The 21,977-nt window shown below is 50.2% G+C and overlaps 3 protein-coding genes across 3 annotated transcripts; 1 reads left to right on the forward strand and 2 right to left on the reverse strand.

The window, feature by feature from the left end:
• Positions 1–208: 208 nt before the first annotated feature.
• On the reverse strand, positions 209–7,115 carry N7471_013482 (Killer toxin subunits alpha/beta 6; the record flags this gene model as incomplete). The annotated part of the gene is made up of 13 exons (XM_057286201.1): positions 209–507; positions 591–1,304; positions 1,397–1,669; positions 1,773–2,115; positions 2,167–2,595; positions 2,752–3,100; positions 3,163–3,249; positions 3,348–3,409; positions 3,480–3,620; positions 3,710–4,255; positions 4,334–4,608; positions 4,678–4,881; positions 4,961–7,115. 13 exons carry the CDS (start codon positions 7,113–7,115, stop codon positions 209–211), a joined length of 5,877 nt encoding a protein of 1,958 aa, XP_057129526.1.
• Positions 7,116–8,888: 1,773 nt separating this feature from the next.
• On the forward strand, positions 8,889–10,273 carry N7471_013483 (muramidase family protein; the record flags this gene model as incomplete). The annotated part of the gene is made up of 3 exons (XM_057286202.1): positions 8,889–9,110; positions 9,195–9,965; positions 10,016–10,273. 3 exons carry the CDS (start codon positions 8,889–8,891, stop codon positions 10,271–10,273), a joined length of 1,251 nt encoding a protein of 416 aa, XP_057129527.1.
• Positions 10,274–21,613: 11,340 nt separating this feature from the next.
• On the reverse strand, positions 21,614–21,949 carry N7471_013484 (uncharacterized protein; the record flags this gene model as incomplete). The annotated part of the gene is made up of 2 exons (XM_057286203.1): positions 21,614–21,824; positions 21,855–21,949. 2 exons carry the CDS (start codon positions 21,947–21,949, stop codon positions 21,614–21,616), a joined length of 306 nt encoding a protein of 101 aa, XP_057129528.1.
• Between the last annotated feature and the right edge of the window lie 28 nt (positions 21,950–21,977).

The following is a 21,977-nucleotide window of genomic DNA, read 5'->3' on the forward strand; positions in this document are numbered from 1 at the left end:
AAAAAGAAAAAAAGATTCTATCTGTAGAATTTGAACTACCTTACCTTACGTTACTATAACATCCATCCTGTACATTATTTACCCTCGCCAACGAACACTGTCTGCAGATGGATAGATATGACACGATGTAATCCTACATAGTATATCCGTATCTATTTATGTTCCTATCCAACCCAAACTGGTCCCTCTCTCCCAACTACCCAATCAATCAATCACAAGCAGGTGCAGGTAAACTCTCATACAACAAAAGCCCCGAAATCGACGCCAGGTCACAGCTGCCCGAGCAAGGGTTATCCTCATCCGTGGGGTCCAGCTGGCGAGGCGTATACTTCTTGCCCTCAATCATGATTTGGAAGCCGCATTTGGAGAAAAATTCAGGGCCTTCATTTACGAAGGTAAATTCGGTGCGGCAGATATCGAAGGAGAAGTTGTCGTTGGACGCGTCGCAGATTTCTGGGGATGAGCCGATCTTGCCGTCTACGATGAAGACGCCGTCGCAGTGGAGACCTGGAGGGGTTAGATTTTGATTCTCCTCGTCTGATGGGGTGGAAGGAGGTGGGATCTGGGAGTGGGACTGTGAGTGCACTTACCAGGCGAATAAGCGCTGTAGGCGTAGATGGGAAATTCCCCCGTAGGGGTTACTGAGGAACCAACACACATTGACATTGTTTCGACGGGGGGCTCTGGTGTATTCGTTGGTGGTGTGCCGGTCGTTGTCGAAGTTGGTTCCTGGGGCGGCCGCGGGGGCTGGCCATGAGGGTTCTGGGGGTCCTTGGGGTCGTAGTAGTCCGGCGGATGGCTGATCTCCGGATCCGGATCGCAATAGTACCCCTTGCAAAGCTCTCCGCCGCAGTTATCGTCGCTACCGCACTCGGGCGCCGACGGGCCCTCTTCCCAGTCGATGTTCTTGCCGGGGCCGTTGTCACCGGGGATATGGGGGCAGCTACCGCCGCCGCCGTCCTGCCGCCGCCGTCTTGCCGGGTTGCCGTTCTGGCCGGCGCCGCAAGGCTCCACGGGCTGCCCCGGGTTCACTGGCTCGTCTTTGAGGTTGTCTTGGATGGCCGGGCAGGCCTGCGCCCAGTCTTCCGAGGACCCGGGGTCGCGCAGGCAGCTGTGCTCGCCGACCTGGCCGTTCCAAATAATCGGCCGCCTCTCTGCGGGGTCGACGCTCTGGCCGTCAACGGCGAAGCGGCGCGCAAAGAGCTGGATGAGCTTCTTGACGTTAGCTGGCTTGTTCAGCTGAGACTGCCAGCGGGACGGCACTGCGCGGAAGTAATTGGCCAGCGCAGCGACCTGTGGGGCGGCTGCAGAGAATCAGGAAAAAGCCATGTTAGTCAACGCCATGAAGTTTATTCCAAAGGAGGGGGAGGTGGGAGGGGCGTTTTGTTGAACCTACCAAAGGAAGTGCCACTGCAGGTCTTCATGGTGTTGCCAGCGCCTGGGCAGTGGACGTTGTCCCCGGGAGCAAACGTCGCGACAAAAGGGGAGTAATTGGAGAAGGAGGCCCTCGTGGCCCACCAGTTTGACGCAGCAACCACGATCATATTGGGAAGACTGTCCCCGAATTTGGCAGGATATAATTGAATGGGGATCCCGTCATTGTCCCCGTCGTTGCCAGCCGCCGCGACCAGTACGACGTCTTCCGCATCAAGCATTTGTAGTATTCGCCCTGCAACGAGAAAGCGGCTGTTAGCAAAACATATCCGGAGAGGGCAGTGTAAGCTATATGTGGCATATTTGAGGTTGGGAATGAGAAATCTGCTGCTACTCACGGAGCATGTCGATAAATATAGGTGGCACGGCAGCGCTTTTATAGCCAAAGCTCATGTTGATGGTCGCCTTGCCCTGTCTGTTCTTCCTCTTGATATCCTCCAGTACGTTCATGAGTTGCAAAATGATCTCTTCAATGGGAAACTCAAACCAGTTCTCTACTTCTTTACTCGGATACCGGGGCGTGGCCACGACCAAGGTGCACGTTGGACAAATGCCAAGCTGATTGCCAATAACATGGGCAGCAACTCCAGACCCATGTTCAATGGCATCAATCCCCTCCTGGTTTTCGGGCCCGATGAGGAGGTCCGATTCAAGGTACTCGATGCTCCTTTGGCTGAACTCCTACAATCCATTCATTAGTAGACAGACAGTAGAACAAGATAGAGAACAAACACTGTGATCCGGCCAAATGCCACCTTCGTGAACCATGTACACATATGTATCCACCGCGGTGGCCGAGTCGTAGTTATATGTCCACCCGGCGCTGTTGTAGTCGTAGCTCCCGCTGTCCTGCGAGCGCCATTTCTTGTCCCTTGGCAAGGACACTTGCGAAGGCGACCAATAGGGCGTGTTTCGAGTCACATGGAATCCTGTCTGCCTCTTGTCGCGCCGCAACTCGACCCGGAGCGTGTCATTAAGTGGGCTGGGGTCGGTATCCAGTTCGGGGTCAAAATCCTCTAGCAGCTCGTCCGGTCTACCCGCGCTAACTGGAGCCTCAGGATGGGAGGGGAGGGCCCGGTCTTTCAGTTCTCCCTGCCGAGTAAAGGGGAATCCGAGTCTGTAGTTTCTCTCCTCGTAGTAGTATGCGTACGAGACGTCGGGCTGTGTGTGCAGGCTTTCAGTTAGTCTTGTTCACGGAAGCCACGGGTGTAAGTCAAGAATAGATAGACTTGCCGATCGCCTCAAAGCATCCATAGTATCTTGGCCGAGCATGGGAATCCAGTAGAACGCCACCCAGCGTTCCGTGGTTAGTCCGACCTCCACGTAGTCGTCATACCCCTGAAGCAGGCTCGGGATCGAGCCCACGTTCTCAGGGTCCCTGGGGTAGACGATGGCGGGAGCCGGACACCCGATTTCTGGCGGCTCATATGCGCCGCCGGTCGCCGTGGGCTGGGCGCAACCTGATGGAGTGGTCGTCGTGGTCGAGGACCAGTCTGTCAAGGAGCAGCCGTAGATTGCCTCGCAGGCGGACGCAGTTGCAGTGACCGTGGACGTGATTGTCCCGACCAGAGTCTCCGACTTTGTGACCGTCGTGGAGCAGAGCTCTGCCGACTCGGTCTTACAGGACGGCTCGTCGCTGTATGTGAGCTTTTTGTCATGGCCGACGCTGCAGAAGGGAAGTCATGTGAGTTAGAAGGCTTGTTTGTCTCGAGCAGGGCAGTTTCTTACGTGATTTTTGGCCAAGGGGGAAGCGGCGGGTTGATAGTGAATTTGGGGCTTGGAGGGGGACCTATGATATCTGGAGGCGGCGGACCACTGTCGGTGAGAATCAAGTTATGTTAGCCTATCATATCCCATACAATATTGATTTCACTCTTGATCCGCGTAGTTTTGATGGGAAAAATAAAGCTCACGGTGGATAAATGCCTGGAGGGAGAGTCCATTTAATCGACTTGAATTTGCCTCCAATACATATCTGGACATAATTAGCGTGGGCTGCGCGTTTCATAGAGGTGCCGCATTGCTATATGGGGGAAAAGACATACATTGAAAAACCATAGGTTGCAGCTCGTGATAATCACAACGCCGTCGTCGTCGTCGTCATCGTCACCGTCATCCTCCTCGTTGACAGGCTCGACAATGTAAGGTGGATATGTTCGCCAAGTAGGCAAGGTCGTCCGGGTTGGCTATCATTTTTAGCATTGCATCAGCTCCTTTGAATTCACAAAACACGATAAGAAGAAGGGGGGGGGCGTAAATGGAAATGGTGAAGTACCTCGGTGGGCCCTGGCTCGGGTTTGGCCGTTGTCTCAATTGGATTTGGTAATTCCCAGTTCTCGTCATCTCCAGAGCCATCGTCATTGTCATCATCGTCACCACCAGGCCGTGGGCCTTTGGTTACAGCCGGCCACGCAGGAAGGGTAAGAACACGTGTGGTTGTGCCGCCCCCACCGTCGTCCAGGCTCACGGTGACGGGTGCGATAGGAACGCTAACCCCGACCCAGAGCGAGCTGGTGTCTTGATTCCGGCTGATGTTGACGTTGGAGTACGATAACTCGTCGGTCGTGATTACGGGCAGGTCAATGGTGATTGTCGTCGTCTGCGTCACGAACGCGGTGACCGTTTCGCGGTTCTTGGTAGTTTCGGTTGTGGTGCCGTAGAGAAGCGAAGTGACGTACTCTCCCGGGTCGATGGTCGTTGGCGAGTGAAGCTGGCTAGGTGGGAAGACCAGCACACATGGTGCTTCGCACCAGGCATCGGGCTCCTTGTATACGATGGGGTCCAAATAGACAGGCTCGCCTGTGTTGGCACGTCTTCCTTCCTATTGTGATCCCGGTTGTTAGCGACAGTCTGTAAAATGTGCCGTTTCGGCATCAATATCAATAAAATAGACACTCACTCCCTGGAGATCAATAGCCCAGTCAGTTGTACCGCCACAGTTGAGGCCCTGGTACTGGCCGCGACGGCGGTCTTTGGTCTTGTCGGTCATATACGCCACCCACTCGACGGAATTAAAGACCAGATAGTCCGAATCAGTTGCCTCGTCATACCAGCTTTTGATGGCACCACCTTTATCGATAATTTCAAGAATCTCGAAGTTGGAGATGTAGCCGCCAGTTCCCGTGCATCTGCCCGGCTTTGCAGGCGAATCATTTCTCTCGCCGACAAACGTGCCTGTTTTCACGGGTTAAATCACATACGTCCCCGGAAATATTCTGAGAGACAAGATGAAAAAGGACGTACACATTGGGCCGCGGCAAGTCGGATCAGACATCTTGAACGATCTCCCGTAGCTGGTCACGCCTACGACAATCTTGTGCGATGGGACGCCGGCCTTTGTCATCATGACTAGGGAATCGTGCGTCTGCGTTGAGTTGAGATGGGACCGTAGACAGTTCCCTGCTGGGCATCCCTCCATGGACCATTCCCTGCCCACATCCCATTGACCTGTGCGTCCAACAGTTAGTTAGCATCCCGTCCCCTCACTATCGGTGGAGGAAAGCTCATGTTTGTTTGGCAAACTTACCATGAAAGTCATACGTCATATGGATAAAGTAGTCCAGGACCGGCGCCATTTCCTTGACAGGAAAGCCCTTGAGATACCAGAAGGAGGCTGCAGTGGCAATCGAAAGTGACTTGCCTTTGGGCAGCTTCTCACGTACGAGCTTCAGGAACTCGAGGTAATTCTCGCCATCCTCCTCATTTCCAGGATCCGACCCCTCAATGTCAGTGGCGCCAGGATATTCCCAGTCAAAGTCAAGGCCATCCAGGCCATTGTCGGTAGCAAACTTGACGACATTCTCAGCAAACGTATCCCTATGTTCTGGCGATACCGCCAGGCGGAAGAGACCCGACGTGGCGGGAGCATTGGAGAATTCCCACCCGCCAAAGGACAGAATCTTCTTGTATTTCCTGTCGGCTTTTTTAAAGGCCTTCCACTGCTCTTGAACATCAACTTTGATGATCACCTCCATGCCGGAGGAGAACTCGCCAAATGCAAAGTGAACGTGTGTGTAGCCGTCGTCGATATCGTCGACGTGCATTGTGAGACACGGGCGGTTGTAGTTCCAGCCCTCGAAATAGCCAATCTTCTTATATACCTCGGGCGGTTTGTCATCGTTCACCATCTTCATTCCGCAGTTGGCGATGCATCCGTTTTCCTTGGGCGCCGATGTGCCGGGGTTTCCAGTCGTGGAGTTGGACGGTATGCAAAAGTCGACCGTGGTGCCGCACATGCCCCATATGTTACAGCAGACATCCAGCGGGCAGGGGTTCATCTCGGCGAGCTCCTCGCCCTCCTTTGGAGGCTTCGTGTCCGGCACCGTTGGGCCGCACTCAGCGTTCCACACGGATGCGGGTAGGGGAGGGAACCCTTCACTGACACAGATCCGCAGACCCAACGGGAGGTTGTCGCAGCCGTCCCAGGCCCACGTCTTCTTGTTAAAGTCATACAGATCATCAGTCGTCAACCCGTAGGTTGCGGCAATCGTATTGCAGTATTCGCCGTCTTGGACCTCGTGGTACGTACAGGACCCATCTGGGTTTGGGTCTGGCGTGACATCTGGCAGCGTACCGGACGAGCAGCATACAGGCTGGCCGGGCTGGAGTGTGGAGCAAAAGTTTGGCGTGCCCTTGTTGAAGTTCTCGAACGCCGTGCCTCCAATGCCGCATCGAGTTGCCAGCGAGGGACACGTGTCTTTGCCGTCGACTCTGATGCTGCGACACTCGGCTCTTGGATTTAGATGGCGCACATGACTGCGTCGTCGATGCTGTGTGGCATTGTTGCTGGCGAACGTCCAGAGGGAAGACTTTGGAACGGACTCAGTTTCCACCACGGACTTGGCGGACAGAAGCTCGCCGTCGTTCCATGACTTTACAATGCTCTGGACGGCGCGAAAATCACCACCTGCGTCCCCAACGACGCCAAAGATGTGGCTTGCCGTACAGTGCCCCCCGCAGATCTCGAGGGTCTTTCTCGAGGGGGCCGAGTCCGAGTCTTGGCCCTCAAGAGCCGTGATCAACTGGTCCAGCATGGACGCAGAGGTCTGCATCAAATTGACCTGTGACCCGGAATAGAGACCGATGAGCGTGCCGTGGAGATAGGCGAAGATAATCTTCTTCTTTCCGTGGATCGCGGTCTCCTGCTTAAGAGTCCGTTGGAGAGCCTTTGCGGCCAGAATCACGTCTTCGGTTGCCTTGCTGCCGAGGCGATCGCTGGTCTCCCACTGTGTCAGGTAGGCCGTAGCATTGGACTTAGCGGCCGGCCTTCCGCCATATGCGACACTTGCAGTAGAGCCAGAGCCATCCCGCCGCTGAAGAGACGACGGGCCAAAGTTTGTTGCGCCCAAGGCATCAGGGGCTACGTAGCCGGAAACCGCAAGAAAGTTAACCTTGCTATGCGCGTTGCCAATGGTACAGGCGCGGATTGTGGTGTGTGTTGAATCGTCGTCGACGGGCGTGTAGACGTTAAGGTTGAGCAAGATTGGCTCGTTGCATGCGGCAAACTCGTCCACGCTGTGGTACGTGAACCACTTTGTATTATTCCCGCTGGGGTCACAGGCGCCCGGGCAGGGGTTTTTGTTCAACTCGAGGCGCTGGAACTGTGACAGGCCAGACGCCAGACCACTGGCCGCGGACAGCAGCAGCAGCCTGGATGCCCAGCAAGCATTCCAGAGCCACATGGTGTAGGAAAGACAGTCTTGCAGAACCCTTTTCACTCCCGGTCAACAGGGCAGACAAATCTCTTTATCACCCTGAGCTCTCCATCCCTGCAGCCATCAGGACTTAGCGTTAACAAGCCAAGGCGGCGCAAGGCTGCCGCCACACATAGAGAATCTTCGGAGATTAGAAAACAGAGTATACGGGCAAAACCGCTCCGCTCTCCCGCAGCCGAGGCTGAGTTGGTTCATTTCCCACCATATTGCAAGGTACAGGGGAGCACAAAGTGCTAACTGACTGGTGCTATAATTTCCCCCTGACTGCACCCCCACACGTGGCGTCTACCCCGGCCTTATGCAGTTAGATCACCGTAGCCTGAGGCTCGAGCAAGTGACCATCTCCATCCAGGATGTCTGGCTCCTCTGATTTAGAACCCCGCGCTTGGCGGGGCCCATGGTCAAAGACAAAAGTGGAGGTGAGCGGTCATGTTACATCAAAGAAGATGAGCCTCGGAGAAGGGAAGAAACTCATGCTGCACGCCTAGTACAAACTTGTATACCCTGCTCACTGAAGAGATTGGCAGCACCTCAGGAAGAGGAAATTTGCTCTCAACTCTTGGCATAAATTTCAAAAGCAGCCGCATCAATAAAAAGACTCAGGGAAACCGTTCCATCCGGACGGCCCGGAACATCCCCGACGGCCCTTCCGCTGTTGGTGCGAGGGCGGAGCAGTGGAGTCGCCAAGAAACGCCTCATGCCCATTCCAATCTCCGGGGATCCTGTTGTAATTGAACTTTCTACTACTCCGTACTAACTGGTTATTTCCCAATGAGGTCTCTTCTTTTTCCCTCCCTTTCTACCTTTCATCCTTCTCTCTGGAGTATGATGTTCTGATATCTCAGGCGGAAGGGGCTGCTGGAAATGTGAGAGGTAGAGATACCCAAATTTGCCCCAATTTATTACGAGTGTGAGAATATTCAGTTATACGGCAGGCAGGGCTGGGTTGCGATTATGTGTCATCTCGCTTGCAGGAGGAATAATCGGGAGGGGGCTTTCAACAATCGTCCCCAAAGGATCACAAGCCCAAGGATCCATGCAAACTTGGTTCCTTCATTTAACGAAGAAGGCAATGTGAGCTTGGCTCTCGGTTCACGCATCCATGAACAGGGAGGGAGGGTTACATTCAATCTTAATTGCGAGCACACTAGTGTCTTATGAAGGGACTAGTTTGAATTTCTCAACTCGAAGCTGCGCTAGGGAGATGACGGGGGCGCTGACTTTTTGCTTGTGATGCATGTTGGAGCGCTTCTGTTTGATGGATTCAGTTTACAGCCGGGCGATATCCCCAAAGCAATCCACCCCCATGCCAAGAATCACGATGGATGAGTGCGGGCCTCGCCTGCGAGGTAGTTGAGCAGAAAAAGATGATCAGACGATACAGGAACGGTGCAGCCCCTGCTCATAGGGTAGAACCTTCCGGCCTTCAACACCAGGAGACCTGTGCTTACAGCCTCGCCGGAGGATTGTCCGAAACACCCAATAGAGGGGGAGGGCGTCGGTAAAAATAGACGGTCAAACAGAAGTGGTCCACAATGATGTGCCTTTCGACTACGGAGTCCTGTGGTCCTCTCGGAAGTTTTCACAGTGCGGTATATCAAGTATAAAGCCCTGCTGCTCACGCTCACGATCTCGTGCGCTGTCATACTGTCTCTGCCGTTGCTCAAGGTACCTACTTGTTACCGCATTATTACAGCATTGCTACCGTTTAGACATTTCCTCTCCTCGTTATCTTTCGGGATGGCCGGGTCTTCGTTTCGACTGGCTGGGCTTCTCGCCCTCGCCCTTGGCAGCGTCGAGGGACGTCCGCAGTATTTTGCGAAGGATGCGACTCCTGGTTCGCCGTCTGACCCCAACACCATTTCGACCTGTACGTGGTGGTGGGACAATGTTGACGGGGCCATCGCGTGCGCGGACATGCCGTTCGAGTGGGGCATCAGCATGGAGGACTTCCTCCTCTGGGTCAGTTCAGCACAGAAATAATACCCACGTTTTTTTTTCACTGACACCTGGTGCTGACTGTGTGTTCTTTCTTTGTTCTGACAGAACCCTTCCATCACTGCCGACTGCGGCAACTACCTGACGGGGCGGTCTTACTGCGTCGAAGCCCCGGCGGGCGGCAACGAACCTGCCCCAACCACCACCACATCCAGCGCGGAGGAGCCGACGCCAACGAGCGGCAATGGCGTGGAGACGCCGCAGCCAACGCAGCCAAACATGGTCGAAAACTGCAACGAGTTCTACTTTGCCAAGGTGGGAGACTCATGCGCCTCGATCGCGGCGGGCAACGCCATCACGGCCGCGCAGCTCTTCGAATGGAACCCGTCCGTCGGCTCTGATTGCAGCGGGCTCTGGGCCAACACCTATGTCTGCGTAGGGCTGATCGGCGGCTCCGCCCCGACCACCACCACCACCGGAAACGGCATCCCCACGCCGACCCCGACGCAGCCCGGCATGGTGGATAACTGCGACGATTTCTACTTGACCAAAGTCGGCGACTCGTGCGCGGCAATTGCGTCCAAAAACAGCATCTCACAACAACAATTCCTGGAATGGAACCCGTCGGTAGGTTCCGATTGTACAGGGCTCTGGGCCAACACATACGTGTGCGTGGGCCGCATTGGCGCCACGCCTACCTCGGCGCCAACAACCTCAACAACCTCAACAGGCAACGGCATCGCGACTCCAACCCCGACACAGCCCGGCATGGTGGATAACTGTGACGGGTTCTACTTTGCCAAAGCCGGCGACACGTGCGCGACAATTGCGTCCAAATACAGCATCACACAGCAGCAGTTCCTGAGCTGGAATCCCTCAGTAGGTTCCGGTTGCTCAGGTCTCTGGGCGAACAACTACGTCTGCATCAGCCGCATTGGAACTTCGACCAACCCCCCGCAACGACGACGACGACTGCGGGCAACGGGATTGCGACGCCTACGCCGTTCCAAGCCGGCATGGTGGGCAACTGCAAGAAATTCCATTTCGTTGTCAAGGGCGATATCTGTGCTTCAATCGCGACAAAATACAGCATCACCGTTGCAAATTTCATCAAGTGGAACCCTGCCGTCAAGAGTGACTGCACTGGGATTTGGGCCGAGAACTATGCTTGTGTTGGACTGATCTAAATTTGGCAGACACACACTCACCCATTTCATAGCCTAGCAGAACCTGCTAGTGTATTATACCACTCTATAGTACTTATGTCAATAAGTTCCTTATCCGGCTTCCAAGGACGAAATAGCGTGGGTTTGGAGATATCAATTAATACAAGACTATGAAATATGAATTCTATTTGTACCCAGATAGAAGCTTCTGCTCATATGATTTTATGCATGTAAGCCAGGAATATATTCGTCCTTATGCCTCTCGCTTGTCCGGTCATACTCCCTGGTCATGAAGAAACATTGTTCAATCTTGCCCTTTTTCTAGAAGGAGTCCAGCCCTTTCCAAGGTATTGGCCCTAGCAGACAAGATCACCGCGAATTAATTTCTCTCGTGGGTATCGCCATCAGGTAAAACGGCAACGCATCATTTTGTCTCCACAAAACTCAGCTCGGAAGATTTTCGACATTTTCGACGCATTCGATCGATCCAGAAAATTTATAAGCGATGGAAATAGCTGTCGATCAAATCCTGCAAGCACGAGCGACAATCTGCGTCTGGAAATATGCGGATAAACCTCCCTAGCATGAGCTATTGGCTGAAGCAGCTTATGCCCTCAAGAAGGCACTGAATTATGCAGCATTTTGTTTTTCTCGGGCTAGTGTCTCATTCCTCCGGCAAAAATGTTAGTGTCAAGACGTTCATAGGTCTCTTTCGCCTTTTTCACGACCACGAGATCTGCCTGATTACCGCAAAGCCTGCTATGTCCGCTTCAAGCCGTCTCTGGAGGGAAACAAACCATTGCTTATAGCTCCTTGAGTGAAGCATGGCAGCAAGAGGAATTGGAAATGCTTCGGCCCACGTGGTTAAACGGTTTCATTTTACGTCGCTAGCCAGTGGATCATGTCATCCTCAAATGTCTATTAGTGTTTCCCCAGTGGCCTTATTTTGCTGAGCTCAGCGAAGCAAATAATACAGGCAAGGCAGTTAATGACTTCTAGTCCAAAATTCCCCGCCTCAGATTTGAGATCTGGCTTCTCATTGGTCGAAAAATTCATATGTAACGTGACTAGGGTAGGGTTTATCACCTGACTGTGCCCGTCTATAGCGGTACGGCCCGTATATCACGTGTTCGGTGCTTACGTACTGCAAGACCCCCATTCCTTATATCACCTCCCTCTATACACCGGTATAGCCCATCCCTACCTACGATAGATGTCCTAACTTGTGTCTAATGCTATCGTGCTAAGCCTACGGCTGAATTCGAGATCGTCTAGGGCTCCACTTCCCGTGATACCCTCCGTCGGACGTGTCTCTAGTGTCGATCTATTAGTAGTATGTAAAGATATATATTTCATAGGGGTGGGGTGAAAATGCGGGTGGGTAAATACTTAGTGGCAGGGTCTGTATTACAGTATAAACGACCCTGTGGGGCTAATCCCTTCTGGGTATAGTCTGCGGCGGGCTGAGTGCATCAGTGTTACTCACTAATTGGATACTGAGCACTCACTAAGCACTCATTGATCATCAGTCATTCTGCACGTGACTGATCTGAGCATGAGCACTGATCTGAGCCCGTGCTGACATCTACTCAGTGAGCCTGAGCCTGAGCACCCTCATAAAAGCGGCGGCAGCTCAAATAGGAAAGCTCCACCCGCCAGGGAAAATCCGGTACGTATAGGTAGACCTCTGCATAGCCCACAAATGGGCCTAGACCCCCAGCCCATAGCCCAACCCGCAGTGGGCTATGGGCTCAATCTTCAGAGCCCAACCCAACCCACAGCCCATCGATGGTTGGGCTGTGGGCCCCCATCAAAGCCCATATCTATGCACAAATACAGTCTTGGCATGTATAATGTAGCTGATTAATGACTGTATTTTACACCTGTTCCAGCCTGTATATTTAGTATTATTATATTATCACTATAACAAGTAGGAATTGAGTGGATATTATACTAAATTCGACATCATGATGCCAGATTTCATACAAATTACACAAAAAAGCTTCAATTTGACTAGGAATTTATACTATTATAGCGCCTGGGAAGATTACTGAGTATCAACATGAAGATATATATATTTTATATAGACTGAAACAGGTGCATCTTTCTGTTGAAGTATAAATTCAAGTAACAAATTCATATTTTATAGGCTTACATGATTGAATTTTATACCAACAGATAGCCCATCTCTCCTTCTTTATTTCTGCTTCTATAGATAAGTGATATTACATCTAATCTCGATGTAATGGAGGTTTCAAAATATATTATGAGCTATTGGGTGAAATATTTTGAATGATAATATTGATAAATGGACCGGGAAATGGGCTGGGAATGGGCTATCTATGGGCTTTGGATGGGCTGAACCCACTTAATATGCATGATGTAGCTAATAATATACGAGTATTATAATCATCTGTTTTAATTCAGACCAGCACTATGATGAATTCTCTGTTTATTGCATCAATTTGCTGTTTCCTATTATCAAGAAGGTGGCCTTTTGTAATGTATGACCTTGAACCTATCCCCCTGAAACCCTATACCCTTCCTACTATACATTTCATACTACACAATCTTGAATTTATTATTAAATCGTCAACTGATCATGTCGCAAAGCCAGCAAACCGAGATTGGATCATCTCAGTTCGACCCATTCGAACCCGACCTCGATACTATATCATTCACTGCTTCCTAGCAGGCATTCAGCAACTACGGTGGTTCATCGTTTCTTCAGCCATCTGTTCCTTCGTCAATCGCTCTAGAAGCAGACTTTGAGTGCTTTTAACGAGTCGGTCCTGGTAAAAGACGGGATTTCTTTCTCTTCGACGCGATAAATCATAGTAATTGGGTCGATTGGTGGTTACAGACCGACTATAGATCCAACAACAAGACGCTTCTATAGGACTCCCAGCATGGTTCCGCTTCGGAGACCTAGAAACAGTTTGAACAAGTAGCGCATTCGGTTTCGGGGAGCCCAAAGGTGATGTGCAAGCGTTGCGGTCTTATCCTTGAGCATCCATATGGCATTAAGCAAGAAACTAGTGCCAATACCAATGGTGCTAGTAGAAAGGTTAGCCGTCATGGCATAATGACTATCACTCGTCATCTAGAAACTAAAGGGTGCCGAAATGCTGCAATGATGCAGAAGCAAAAGGGTATAATAAGGGGATTTGTTCAATCAGTATGTAAATGCCTATCCTTTAATATTACTTACTAACAAGGGTTAATTAGGGTTATACAGCCGAAGCACCTTTCTCGCAAGAGGCCTAGAACGATCAACTCCTGCAGTTTATTACTATAAACCGACTCCCGTTCCGACTTATTGAAAGCCCATCCTTCCGTCGCTTAATTGCACAATCACAGTTAGCCCTAGGCCCATTGACCATACCCTACGCTACTACAGTTTAACGTCGGCTGTCTCTTAGTGTCAAAGAACGGCAACAGAATATACTTGGGCTACTACCAAAGCACGCGAGGATCTCAGTTGCATTAGATTGTTGGACTTCTCCATTTGGGCAGGCATTTATAGCTATCACTAGCTATTTTATCGATGCTGACTGGGTCTATCGTGAGGTACTACTTGGTTTCAAACCCCTCTATAGAACACATTCCAGTGTGAACCTAAGTGCTATCCTCCTAGAAACGGTCACTAAGCATGAAATTCGGGACCGGATCTTTGGATTGACCACCGATAATGCGTCGAATAATAAGGCTCTGGTTGATGCCCTACAGCAATCTTTGCTACAACAATCTTCAATCAATACCAAGAACACCAACATTATCCGCATCCCCTATCTTGCACATGTGATCCAATTAAGCTTGAACCAGCTACTTGACCGTCTAAAAGCAGTCCCTTAGAATGAGACTACGGAGACCAAATGGACTAAGCAACAAGGTACCCTCGTGAGAGCGAATATAAAAAAAAGGGATATCTCGCATACTTTGAAAAGAATACGAGCACTTGCTGTTTACATCCGCGCTAGTCCTCAGCGCCGGGATTCATTCATTACACTTCAACCTGAAGGGCAAGGGCTTATGCTTGTCCAGGATGTGAAGACTCGGTAGAATTCAACATTCCTTATGCTCCGGCGAGCTAAGAGACTCCGTATCTTTATCATACAGTTTTGTGATCAGTTCAACGAGAAAGACTTCGCCCTTGATAATGATCAATGGCGCTAGATTGACTATCTTCTTTATATTACAAAGCCATTCTTTGATTATACACTTGCCCTCTCAAAGACACGAGATGTAACATCATATCTTGTCTTTCAGATCTATAATCTGCTATTCGAGCATATTGAACGATCAAAGAGACAATTGGAACGAAAGCGTGTTACATGGAAACAGCAGATGCTTACCTCTCTCGATGCTAGTTAGTCAAAGCTACGCGATTACTATAAAGAGACTGATCAAATACGAGGGCATATCTATACAGTTTGCACAATGCTATCGCCAGATAGTAGATTTCAATTCTTTCTTTCTAATGACTGGTCCGACTCAAAAGAACTACGGGATTAGTATCGAGCAGCATTCCAAGATGCACTTGTTCCGATCCAGCAACGTCTTGCTAGTACTCAGGGTCTATAAGAGTCTTCTATATCGACAACAAGATCAGTTCTTCACAATCTTATTCGAAGCTAGAAATCCAACACCAAGTCAAAGCCAGTTGTTGATGAAATGACGTAGTATCTTGACGGTAGTATGTTCAATCCTAATCCTTCTGATCAAATGATTTACTAGATACTAATTTTAATATAGATGTAACTGATTCCGAGCCACTCGCATTCTGGAGAGAGAATGAATCCCGTTTTCCGGCCGTCGCTACACTTGCAAGGGATGTTCTCGCAATCCCAGCAACAGGTGCTGGAGTAGAGCGTCTGTTTAATACTGCACGCGACGTCTATCATTATCGCCGCGGCTCCTTAAAGCCGCATACTATCGAAGAGCTGATGCTCTATCTCTATGCATCAAGGTTTGACCTTGAGGTACATGAATCGGAGGAATTTAGAAAATTTTTTACTACTAATGAGACCGATGTATTAGTAGAAGAGAAGGATGAGACGCCAGATGATGTCGATATTGATGAGATTAGTGATACTGAAGAGCAGGATGATATATCTGGGGATTTGATAGATGTTGATAGCGACAGTCTTAACGGAGATGATGATGATGCTGCTGCTACTGCTGCACCGCAATTACCGAGTATTCATACTCAGCAGCGTACATCAGGGAGGAAGAGGTTGCGAGTTGAGGATGATATGTATGAGCGTTATTAGTATGTATATCATGATCAGGATGTAAATATACTATTCAATCACCTAGCATCTTACTTGATATCTTATCAATCAGTCCCATAACTTAATTTATAAGCTTATAAGATGGTTCATGTACAGCTTAAATGGTAATTTGAATACCTAAAATAACCAGGGAAATATGCATTACTTATGCAGCTGCGATAAATTGGAATGTTTGCATTGTTTGGGGCCCATTATGGGCCGAAATAACCCTGGTGGGCTTTCACCTTGGGCCCATAGCCCACCAATGGGCCCGAAGGCAGGGCCCAAAGCCCAGCCCATTTGTGGGTTGGGTTGGGTTGGGCTATGGGCTTTGTGGGCTATGCAGAGGTCTAGTTGTACAGTAGATCAGCTCAGTCGACTGCTGTGGCGGAGACATCTTTGCATAGACACTTTGACCAGCTAACCCAAAACTCGTATCTTTGATCGGCTGGCGTGAATGGCAGTGCATCTGGTGGGAATCATACCTGTATCTCTCACAGGCACTGTCTGGCTTGCTAATCCACGATGTATTCTATAAATGTCAGTACAGTGGAAATTCGGTTCTGGGTCAAAGGAGAGAACTTATCAGGTGACTCAGACACAAGCCTGCTCGATTTTGCAGAGTCAAGTGAATAAAATGTAGAGCAAATTGCCGGGGGTAGAGGACGTATTTATAGGCTTCTCGGCTCCTTCTGTTGCGCAAGTGCTCTGCTTGGTAGAACGCGTTGAGGACACCTCTCTTGTTTGAGACCTGTTGAAACCCGTGGCTTCTCTTTACAGCGTCTATTTGCACAGTTTGATGCCTTTAGATGCTCAGCGAGAGAGATGAGCAAGAGTCGTGTTGAAGAACAGGATGCTGAGTTGGTCAAGAAACGTTGGCTGACTGTTGAAACCTTCACGACTCTCTAAAATTGAGGCACTGGTTGCTATTCAATCCGCAATGACAGGCTCATATTTCGTGTTGCGATCATCTCATCTGTGAGCGACTTAACGTTGATTCACCGAAAAGCGCCTTCAATTTTATCCCTAGAAATCATGGACCCTTTTTCCTAGCCTCGCTTTAGTGTTTGTGTTGGTTGTGTTGAGCTGTGGGTCTGTCCGTCTAGACTGCGGAAAGCGAGGTCACAGTAGGATGTGCGGGGGCTCGACCCGTCAACCCGTTGAAGCTTGGCCCAACGTTGTCAACACTTAATTTTCGAACTTGTGACCATGAAGATACATTAAGTTTTTTTTTTTTCGCTTTCTTTTTTGTGATTCTCTTTTAGGTTACTGTAAATTTTATAATGTTCCGTTTGTCGACTTTCTGAGACTTTCAACGAAAGTGGAAAGAGGTGTCCGATTGAAGTATATATTTCCTCGATGAGCGCTCATATCTGACCCTCAACAGACCGCTGAAAAGTAAAACAACTCCAGTCAAAATTTGACTGCTTCGGTTGACCGTTGTGGTGATTGTAAAACCCAGCCCATACACACCGGCGTCTGCATATTCTATAAGAGACACCAAGGATCGATGGAAATGGTATTGTCCAGAGCCGTGACTTTCTCCTGCGGACAAGATGGATGCACAAATCAGCTCGAAAGACCAGGAAATTGGAGGAGATCAGCCGCCCAGTGAATTGCCAACCCTTAGCGAGAAAGACAAATCACAGGAAAGTTCCGACCATATCCCATTGGTATGTATGACGATTCGGCTTCAAATGCTTTTGCTGACCATTGCAGCCCTCCCCTTCGCAGCAGGAAGCAGAAACAAGACACACCCTGGCGACCGAGCCATTTCAACCGATCTTGCAGGTTCTAGCAGACCTCGAGCGCGACGATCCCAAGTTCGCCTTTCCAGCAGCTCGACTTGTTGGACTCTATCGACGCCTATGGGAGTCGTGCGTGTCCAAGCACATCGATAGCCAGAAGCTAGAGCAGGAAAACCTTGCTTTGAAGGAGGCTGGTACGCACCTAAGAAAAGAGAGAGATGGTCTTCAGCTTCGCCACGACAAGCAACTGTCTCGGCTGCGCTTTTTTGAGCAGGCATTGGAATTATCTCGGGAGAGGCTGGTTAGGGTACTCGATGACTAGAACCACCCTTCGAGACTCAATCTGACAGGGTTGCCGGACAATGTAAGAGGAGAGTGAGGGATCGGCTATTCGGAGTTATCCTTCCTATTGTTAGAAGCAGAAACACTACAATGACGTTATAATTAAAGGAGAACTACAGCATGAACAGCAGATTATATTCCTTATATCTGCGAACAATCCCCCATGTTCTGGACCGGTCTCACTTATAACCACCCAATATTTTATGCACATAAAACTCCGGATCTAGGGACAGTGTCGTCGGTAGCGTACCTAGCGGAGAAAGTGTCGATTGACTCGAGTATTGTAGAAGTTCCATACGAGGCCGTAGAGATAGTCGGAAGCTATTGCCTATTGCACCAAAATCATGGATCGTGTCTAGCAACTGTCCGCGTACCCGACAGAGATTCCCTAGGACCGTTTCAACCCGGGGTAGGAAGAACAGATGCTCTCCTATACTCTCGCCAGTTTTCCGATCAAATCGGACTAGTCGAATCTCTACCCAGTGCACTTCTTTAGGGAAAGCGAAAGCTGACATGTAGAAGAACAAGTCGCTAGCCTAAGTAGACATGGACAGAGGGTCTGGACCAGTCCACCTGAAGGCTGACAGCTTCTCGTAAGTGGGATGAAAAAGGCATTCGATCAAGGAAGACCCTGAAGTCTCATATCCTGCAAGCTCACCCGCATCCGAGAGAATCTGCCGAGAATTTTCGGAGTCGGTGGCGAGACAGGGAGGTGGTGTCTGTATGCCAGAGCACTCTTGCCAGATGGCGTGAAGGTCGAGATCCAAACCACAGTCTGCCAATATTAGCACAAAACAACCATTGAAACAAGGGGTACAGACCATTCTTGTTCGATTCGTGCATTTTGGTTCAAGACTCGCCGTCGAAGGCTGGTGGTGAAATACAAAGTGTAGAAAGTAGCAATTCGACGAGGGTTAGGAAGGACAAAATGTCGCAGGATGAGCAGAGGTTTTATCTATGCTTGATTGTACAAGTTCTGGACGTATTAGGAGGTATTATGAGGAGATACCAAATGCCCTAAATTAAGCGTTGAGTGTATCAACAGCCGTGAAATGGTTACACCCCGTCACCAAACCCAACGGAACTTCACTAGTTGTACGGGCCTCAAAAAAGAAGAATGATATTTAAAACAGAAGGTAAATAGATAATAGAACTATTCAGTCATTGCCGCCGACGAGCGCTCCACAACACTGAGACTTCATCAAGGCCTATCGGCATGGTAGTATCGCTCGCTTGCAATGATGAAACCACGCCATCACAAAGGGCCTCAATTGCCCGTTTGGTATTCAACAGTATTAAAGCCTGCCCATTGTAAAACTGCAGAAGGATGTCGCTGTCGCTTGCTAGCCACTCATTCAACCCTTGAAGCTGTCGCTGCTCATCCTCAAGTCGTATCTTCTCGGCAGACTTGACGACGTAGCATTCCCACAGGCAAAAGTACAAGTCGAGCAGTTTGAGGGCTGGTGTAGCCAGGGCGTCGTTGTGGTGTAGAAGCTTCATGAACTCCGCCGTAAGGGAACCGGGTGTGCGCACTGGAACCTATGCAGTATTAGTGATCCCCTTCGTTTGCTATCGAAGAGGGTATGACCGACTTCGGGTTCGATGATTATACCGTTTAAAGGTTCCTGTGGATGGTTTCCCAACTTGGGTTCGTCTTCTGCATCTTGGGATACCCGACGCTGTCTCTTTGCCGACCGGTCATTTGGGGAAGGCGAAGTGGGATGGTCCATCGTGGCCTTTGGGGAATGAAATGCAAGAGACATTGTACAGAAGAGTCTTTTATAGCCCGGCAGCCACACTGAGGCTGCTGTCATTGCCACCCATAACCGTCCCGACCTGAGTTCGACCGCCTTCAAAAGAGTCAGTGAACGGTTACCTCAACCGTTGACGCTCGATCTCACCTGCTCCTCACCCCGAGTTACTCAATTTAATGTGAGAACGGGCAACAGACGAAGCCTTGAGATAAGACTTGTAGAAAATACCTCCTAATGGTAGTTTGCAAGTGTATCTTTGATGCATTGGATGCTCAAGAAGCCGTTGATGTCGAACGTGACTTTATTATGAACAAAATTATTCGAAGCGTGGAGGTACAGATAATAATTCCGAGTGTTGATATCAACTGACGCTGAAAATAGCCATTCTCGCATTGCATCATGAGAGGTGTAGATGTCGCTAGCTTTACAAACCACCAAACTTCCTCCTCGGAGACCGCTTCAACAACGTTTGAGGAGTGTTGTCGTCTTCCATTCTGCTGCGAATGGCCCTCTGGATGCAATCGTTCCTTGCTAGATCCAGGGATCTCTTCAAACTGAAGTATTTGAGTTTCGGATCCACCACAAGTGCTTCAACAATTGAGAAATGTCCACCCTTGACTGCCAACATCAATGGATCCTCAAACCATCGGTTCCTAAGGTTGACATCAACTTTAACATGGCGTAGTAGTGCCTGGACCATCTCCAAGTCATCACCACGGGCAGCAATGCAGAGTGCAGTGTCGTGAGATGCGATCGTGCTTTCATTGATGTTCAGACGTGTGCCTTGATGCACTAATAGCCTGACCATATCGTGATGGCCGTGTGCGGCCGCTCGGCAGATTGGCGGATCTATTAAACCCCTCCCATTGATCTCCACGCCCCCCAAATTCAGTAGACAAGCAACGGTGTTCACGCGTCCGTGCGATGCGGCAACCGATATTGGAGAATGACCTGCAACACAGAGGTTCAAATCGATCCCTAGCACCATAAGCAGCCGTCGTAGGAGCACGGTATCCAATCTGGTCGCGGCGTGGTGTAGAGATGTAGACGGCGTCTCGTGTCTCCCGCGGCCTCCAACAGAATTTACATTGATATCTTTCTCGGCCAACAGCCTTTCGGTGATCTCGTCGCATGACGAGTAAGTAGACAGCCAAAGCGGTGTGTTGCCATCTTTATCTTTGCAGTCCACGTTGGCAAGGGGGTGACTCAGGAGCAAGTTGACCATTTCCAGGCGTTTGCTCTAAATGGCGAGATGAAGCGGCGTATAGCCTTTCCGGTCCTGGATGTCCAAGTTCAAACCCTTTTGTCTAAGACGCTGCTTGATAGCTTCTATCGACCCATGGGATACTGCTCGATGAAGCGGTAGGTCAGCATCTTGTGATAATAGAGTACCAAGAAATACTTCGGAGTCGGGATCGTTAAAGAATACCATTTTCATCGCGGGACGATTGAAGCAACGTGCCCAGGCCCGTGGCGAATGGCCTGAATCATCCTGTAGATCAGGGTCGCTGCCACTAGAAAGTAGCAGATGCACGAACCCTATTCTGCCTGCGAAGACTGCTAGGTGGAGCGCCGTTCGGCCGTGTTTGTGCTTGACGTCCACCCTGACGTTGGGTTGTTCTAGGATGCTCTTGATTGTTGAAAAAGTTCCGCAGTGGATGGCATACGACAGGGCGCTGTCGCGCGCTTGATTTTGGATGACGATTTGAATACAACCATAGTAAAATCGGGCGGCGCAGTTCTCTTGTAGCCACTTCGGGTAGATCACAAGGATTAACCCGAACATGGAAAACAGGGCTGAAACCAGGGCCGCACTCACCATGCCATCAACGACGTTGTCCATGAGGTTTTGGAATGTGATGTCCAAAATGGAGTCGCTCGGGGTGACGAGGTCGGATTTTGCGTAGTCTGGCAGGACGACCGCAAAGCGTACAGTTGCCGAACTGAGACTGGCAAGGGCCATCCAGGCGATGGTAAGGAAAAGAATGATGAGACGCATTCAAATCATAGCCGCGGCAGTATTCACATGCATTTTGTGGCCGCAAGAACAGATTTACCGAGTGTGAAAAGGTGAGGCAGGTGTCGCTCAAGGGACCAGTTGAGCAAAGTCCATACACTTCGGCTAGAAGCCCTACGACCCTATGACGTCCCATCGTGTGCCGTATAGCCAGGAGTATTTATAAGCGCCGCCGCCAACATTATCGGCCCCGTAGACCAAAAGATCTGTAGGTGCGACAGAACTATTCATCGCGACGTCAGCCGACCCCCCCCCTGCCGCTTCGCCTCGTGGGCCTCCGGGGAGAATATTCCTTGCAACCCAAGATATTGAAGGCATTGTGTGTGCTTGGCTGACCTGGGGTAAGCATCTAGGTCTGCGTAGATGCCGCCTTTGGTATGGACGAAAAGCAATCTGGCAATGTGAGCAAGTTGGATATTGTGAGGATATCCCATGTATCTTAGTATTGGACGGGCGTCGTATTAGGACCTGATGAATTTGAAGGTGTCATCGTCAGTCCAGAGCTTGACAGTGTGATTTTGGGGCTTGAGCATGGTCTTCCATGACTCGTGTGACGGTTTCATTTCCGTAGAATACTCTTGGATGTCGGTT

Source organism: Penicillium samsonianum, assembly GCF_028829775.1.
Source record: "Penicillium samsonianum strain IBT 33392 chromosome Unknown utg000009l_segment0_segment0, whole genome shotgun sequence".
Lineage (NCBI taxonomy): Eukaryota > Fungi > Ascomycota > Eurotiomycetes > Eurotiales > Aspergillaceae > Penicillium > Penicillium samsonianum.